The 6,384-nt window shown below is 42.7% G+C and overlaps 1 protein-coding gene across 2 annotated transcripts in view; it reads right to left on the bottom strand.

Annotated features, from left to right (window-relative positions):
* Pbp95 (proximal sequence element A Pbp95) overlaps positions 1–6,384 on the bottom strand; it is a 127,927-nt gene that overhangs the window by 24,191 nt on the left and 97,352 nt on the right. For both annotated transcript variants that reach the window (XM_076177688.1, XM_076177689.1), the window contains exons 12-14: positions 4,253–4,384; positions 1,844–2,045; positions 42–221 (exon numbers count right to left, since the gene is read on the bottom strand). In XM_076177688.1, the coding sequence (XP_076033803.1) occupies positions 42–221; positions 1,844–2,045; positions 4,253–4,384 (514 nt within the window). The remainder of the gene's footprint in view (positions 1–41; positions 222–1,843; positions 2,046–4,252; positions 4,385–6,384) is intronic.

Raw genomic sequence — 6,384 nt, forward strand, 5'->3', positions numbered from 1 at the left:
AAATGCATCTTAAACCCACTCCTCTTTCGGGCCGTCCTCACCTTGCATGTATTCCGGGTGATTATGCTGCACGAGGAGGCTGGGAATGAGATCCAAGTCTGTGTCGTTGAAGAGAGACATGTCTTTGACCGTCCGTCTTTCTGCTGCTGAACACGTCTTCAAGATGTGCAGGTGAAGGCAGCTGCTTAGGACACGAATACTTTTTGCTGCTTCCTCGTCACCTGCAAAATCCAAAAGGAACTTATGGAACTGATATGAGAAAGTGAACAAAAAGAGGTCGCCTTTATACGCCTTTACATACATACATATACCAAGGCTTTTTCCCCCTTACAAGGGAGGTAGCCAAAAAGGGAAAGGCATAAAAACACTCCCACCCATTTCATCCCTAAATACACTCCACACCCCTCCCACCCTCCCTCTCATCTGAGCACCTCCTGGATGACGGGTCATCCCTGCACCCTGCCCACCGCCCTGGGTCAGAAGCAGTGTCGCAAGACACAGTACATCCACAGCAAGGCCGCTTCATTTAATCGGCGACCCCCCCTCTCCGTCCCCCTCTGCATATAAGGCAAGGACGGGGAGAAATCCCTTCGGGCTGCGTCAAAATTTACTCACACATACTACCCCGGCCCCCACCCCCCTGCCTATTCCTCCTCATGCAGTCACAACATCATCCATATACAACCATTCTCCACTCACCTCTGTCTTCCGTCCTCTCCCTTCCTTCCTCAACAGACATTCCCCTCTTCCCCAAAGCCCCCTTCACCCCATCCATCCACCTCATCCTAGGACGTCCCCTCATGTTCACTCCCTCCACATCTGCCTTCCATACCTCTTTTACTAGTCTTTCTTCACTCATTCTTTCCATGTGTCCAAACCATCCCAATATTCTTTCATCAACCCTATTTCCCAAATCCCTTTTCACCCCTGTTCTCCTCCTCACCTCCTCATTTCTCACTCTATCCAGCCTAGTAACCCCCACCATACTTCTCAGACACCTCATCTCAAACACATTCAAACTCCTTCTCTCTTCTTCTCTTATATTCCACGTTTCTGCCCCATACAGTGCTGTTGGCACAATCACTCCTTCATACAGTCTCCTCTTCGCATCCATTCCCAAATGTCTATTCCTCATTACACTCTTTAAACCACCAAGGCATTTACTCGCTTCTCTCAATCTACATTCTACCTCCACCTTCACCTACGCCTTTACTGCGTATAAAGACCAGCTCGACCAGCTCGTACAGTATAAGAGGAACATACATTACATAAGAATGAAGGAGATTGCAAGAGACCATAAGGCCTACACTAGGCAGTTCCATATCCATCACCACCTGTCATCCCCATCCATAAAGTTGTCTAATCGTTTCTTAAAACAACTGATAGTTTCAGCGCTTTCTACATGGTTACTAAGTCTATTCCATTTGTCGACCACCCTATTAGAAAACCAATTCTTGCCTATTTCCTTCTTAAATCTAAATTTGTCCAGTTTAAAACCATTACTGCAAGTCCTGCCCTGTTGTTTTAATCTTTAATCTGTTTAAGGAAGACGGGCATGGGTGCATATCGCCAGTTTTCTTTATGAGAAAATTATAAAAAAAAAAAAAATGTGAAAGTTGAGATCCATCAATCAGTTGGCCCTGATCTTTCTTGCAGTAGACCTGTGGCCTTCAGTTGAGATGGAAATTGAGTTGCTGTGTCTTGTCCATGGACCAAATGCCAGCCCACTGGGGTTTCCCATAGATCTCACTTGTAAGGAACTTTGGACTCTTGTGATGTTATTCACCATGGTATTTATGGGTACTGTTAATAAAATTGAGAACTAAATAGATTCCAAACTCACCTTCAATTGATGGAAGTGACGGCATATTTCTGGACGGGAGGAAATACTCCGTCAAGAGGCGGTCAGGCCACGACTGAACAGGTTGAGTGAACCGCTTGCGACCTCTGCGGTTGATGGCACGTCCTAAACGACGTAAGGTTTGATCCGACTTTCGTTCCTTGATAGCAAGCCGAGTCTTCTCCAAATCTTTCACGGCTTTTTGCTGCGGAATTTGAAGATGAATTTTAACACTTACGATCTTATTCAGACCCAGGCAGTGGGCTGGGGGAGTAAGAGATGGCCCTTCATCTACAATGGGGCAAGATAATAATAACAACAATAATAATAAAAGAAAAGAAAAAAGAAAAAAAAAGAAAAAAGCATAGGATGAGTAAAGTGTGTGTGAATACATTGTCTGGCTACTTCCCAAGTCAGAAAGAAGAGCCCTTTTGGTATTTAGACAGACATTCCTATTCACATATACATGTGAGACCAACAGCAAGTGCGCAAGATCCTGTGAGATATGGACGTCAGAGTGAATCGTCTCATTGCTGTCCACCTTCGACAACTTTGAACATCCCCACCTACGCGGAGGCGCTGGGACTCATATATACTTGGTCTCTAGATTTGGCTCAAAGATACGGGTACTTTTCGATTTATGCGTGTTTAGAACATGCGATTTTGGAATGACACGAGGCAAAGAACCTAGTCATCTTTTCATATTACATGGATTATTTAGAATAACACAATGTAAAAATCAAGTAAGTAATAGTAAAACTAAACTGTTCACTTTATGCAATTTTTATATTACGCAATCCCTCCAGGAACGTATCCCTCGCATAAATCGAGACATCCCAGTATCTCTCTTTATCCTCTTCAACTGCAGTTCTGCCACCTTTTCACAGGCGGAAAGTTGACAATGGGCAACCCCTCCCTTCTTCCTCCTCCTACTACAAGTCAGAGACACCGATATAACCCTGCACTAATCTTTCTATATACTTCAAGGGCTTTTTCCCCCTTATAAGGGAGGTAGCCTAGTCAATGTCATGCACTCACTCTCACCTGTTCCACTCCCATCCAACATCTGTTCACCTCTCGCCTTAACTTCTCATGCCTCCTGCCCAATCCTCGGGTCAGAAGCAATGCAGTAAGATGTAGCACATCCACAGCATGGCTGCTTCATTTACGCAATGACTCTCACCTCTCTATGTCCCCTTACGTGGAAATTAGACAAGACAGGGGAAAATCCCTTCAGGGTGCGTCAAAATATCATCCGTACACAACCATTCTTCTCTCACCCTTATCCCTTCTCAGGAAAATGTAGGCTTTTAGAGGCCCAGAATATTCTCTGAAAAAATATTTTATAGTACCAAGACAATAAGGCTATCTCCCTTCTATGGGGGAAAAAGCCTTGGTATATGTATGTATTTCTTTCTTATGCAGGGATGACCCGTCATCCAGGTGCCGCCAAGATAGGAGGGAGGGAGGAGGGTGGAGGGGAGTGGAATATATGGGAAATGACATGGGTGGGAGTGATTTCTATGCCTTTTTCTTTTTGGCTACCCCCCGTATAAGGGGGAAAAATCATTTGGTATATGTATGTATGTATGTAAGCCTTGGTATATGTATGTAAGACAATAAGGAATATTACTGTTTTGTTTATTATCTACCTTTACGAATTCATTTATTCACCTTATTTATTATTATTTATGATATTATAATTCATATTTATTCATTTATTTACTTATCATTATTATAATTTTTATCACATTCGACCTAGTTATGGACCAAAAGGTCTCTGTTGGCATGCTCCTCCCCACCCCTCCTTCTCTATCTCTCACATTAATATAAAAAGTTGATCCAAAAGTTGTTCCCAGAGACATTTATGAGAAGGCTCAAGGACTGTTGCCAGCTGCTCTGGGGTAGTGGATTTTGAGTCTGAGAAGTTGAAGGCAATGAGCACTATTACAAAAGAAATCCTACCTACAGTAAGAGAAGGGAACATCACCGAAAGTATACAATTTTTCTTTCAACCTTACAGTCGTTACCTGCTCTAAGAGGTGGCTAGGCATGATAGCCTTTGCAGGAGTTTAATTGGCTCTTTGAGAAGAAGTGAAACCATCATCCACTCAGCATTTAGATGATGGCAGGAAAATGAAAGAAAGAAAAAGAAAAAAGAAAGAAAAAATAAAATAAACATATAACAACTAAAACCACAGTCGGACGAAGGAAAGAGATGAGTATGCGAAACTATATATTTCGATTGCTAACTGCAATCCTCTTCAGTAGTACGCACTGCAGAGGAATGCAGTTTGCAATCGAAATATATAGTTTTGCTCACTCAACACTTTCTTTCATTCAACTGTTGTGTTAGCTGTGATTTACAAACGTGTTACTACATTTCTCACCAGTGATAAACATATAACTTACGATGTCAGCAGACTCGCGAACTTCATCAATATATTCCTTCAGTCCCGGGCCTTCTTCCATCAGTCTGCGTCTGACCTCCTCAATAAGGTCTGGATCTGTTGTCACCACCAGCGGAAACAACGTCGGAATCATCTGCACAGAAGAAAATACCGAGATGAACACTTAACCCCTTCCATACGGTGATGCCTACATAGGCGTCATGAGGAGCAAGTGGGTACGCGAGGATGCCGACGTCGGCGTCTTGATTATATTCATTGTAGTTGTACCTGTGTGACCCCCATACTTTGTAAACTGGCTTCATCATATTTTCTATGGTTATCAAAATTCACGGGTGAAAGAGAAAACAATTAATACAGCGGTGACTTTATTTTTTATAATGCGAGTATTATTCAGGAGGTGCTAAGATAAGAGGGAGGGTGGAGGGGTGTGGAGTGTATTCAGGGATGGAATGGATGGGAATGATTTTATTCCTTTTTTTTTTTGGCTACCCCCCTTGTAAGGGGGAAAAAGCCTTGGTATATGTATGTATGTATGAGTATTATGATGCAACATTGCACGTCTGGCAGCTAATGCTGCCCGCGAGATTTTGGCTCATATTGAAGGGATTAACCTTCAGAGGGTCAGGAATATACTGAAATTGGTTGAACAAGTTTTATTCACATATCATGCAAGACACGTATCCAGGAGATGCCAAGATGCGAGGGAGGGAAGAGGGTGGAGGGGAGCGGAGTATGTAGGGGATGGAATGGGTGGGAGTGGTTTCTATGCCTTTTTCTTTTTTGGCTACCTCCCAGGTAAGGGGGAAAAAAGCCTTTGGTATATGTATGTATCATGCGATGTGAGTCTGTACTTTTACCTTCTACTTGACCAGGTAATAGACTACAGCTGCACCAATTGGTTATCAGATCATTGGTGATCAACCACATCAAAAAAGAAATCATAGACAGATCCATAACAATGACAAGAAATGCCTAACAAACCTCTTAGTTAACAGAAAGTACAGACTAACTCATACATACATATACCATAGGCTTTTTACCTCTTACACAGGAGGTAGTCACAGACTAACTCAAAACAACCAAATATCTGGGACTAAAAGAGTATATAATGGAGTCAACTCCCCCAGGAGCAAAACTGACACCTTCATTATTCAATTTCTTCACGAATGATCTCCCAACACCTGAGAGTTTACCCACGTACACGACCCAACATTAATATCCCAGCACGCCAACTGCAAAATAAGTCTTACAAAGAAGTAAATTTAATCACACCAACTAGAATAGCTGCTCAGAAATAAACAGAATAGAGGTCAAAGGACTACAAAGATTTACAAAGGAGGAGCATGCCGACAGGAGATCTTTTGGTCCATAACTAAGTCGGATGCGAAAAAAAACATAATAATGATAAATAAAAGAAAAATGAATAATTTTTTTATTAATATAAATAATACATACATATACCAAAGGCTTTTTCCCCCCTTACAAGGGAGGTAGCCAAAAAACAAAGGCATAAAAACCACTCCCTCCCATTCCATCACCATCATACTCCATTCCCCTCCACCCTCTTCCCTTCCCCTTATCTTGGCACCTCCTGGATGACGGGTCATCCCTGCATCTTGTCCACTGCCCTGGGTCAGAAGCAGTGTTGCAAGACACAACACATCCACAGCATTACACTGGTTTAGGGAATAACGATGATAACAACAACACTATTCCACCCTAGCCGTATCCGGACAACACTATTTCTTCCCGAATGATTTGTGTCATTTATTAGGGGGCACACAGCCTTGGTGGTTTAAAGAGTGTAATGAGAAATAGACATTTGGGAATGGATGCGAAGAGGAGACTGTATGAAGGAGTGATTGTGCCAACAGCACTGTATGGGGCAGAAACGTGGAACATAAGAGAAGAAGAGAGAAGGAGTTTGAATGTGTTTGAGATGAGGTGTCTGAGAAGTATGGCGGGGGTTACTAGGCTAGATAGAGTGAGAAATGAGGAGGTGAGGAGGAGAACAGGGGTGAAAAAGGATTTGGGAGAGAGGGTTGATGAAAGAATATTAGGATGGTTTGGACACATGGAAAGAATGAGTGAAGAAAGACTAGTAAAAGAGGTATGGAAGGCAGATGTGGAGGG

The sequence above is a fragment of the Oratosquilla oratoria genome, chromosome 40 (assembly GCF_046742065.1).
Source record: "Oratosquilla oratoria isolate Oo_2021 chromosome 40, ASM4674206v1, whole genome shotgun sequence".
Lineage (NCBI taxonomy): Eukaryota > Metazoa > Arthropoda > Malacostraca > Stomatopoda > Squillidae > Oratosquilla > Oratosquilla oratoria.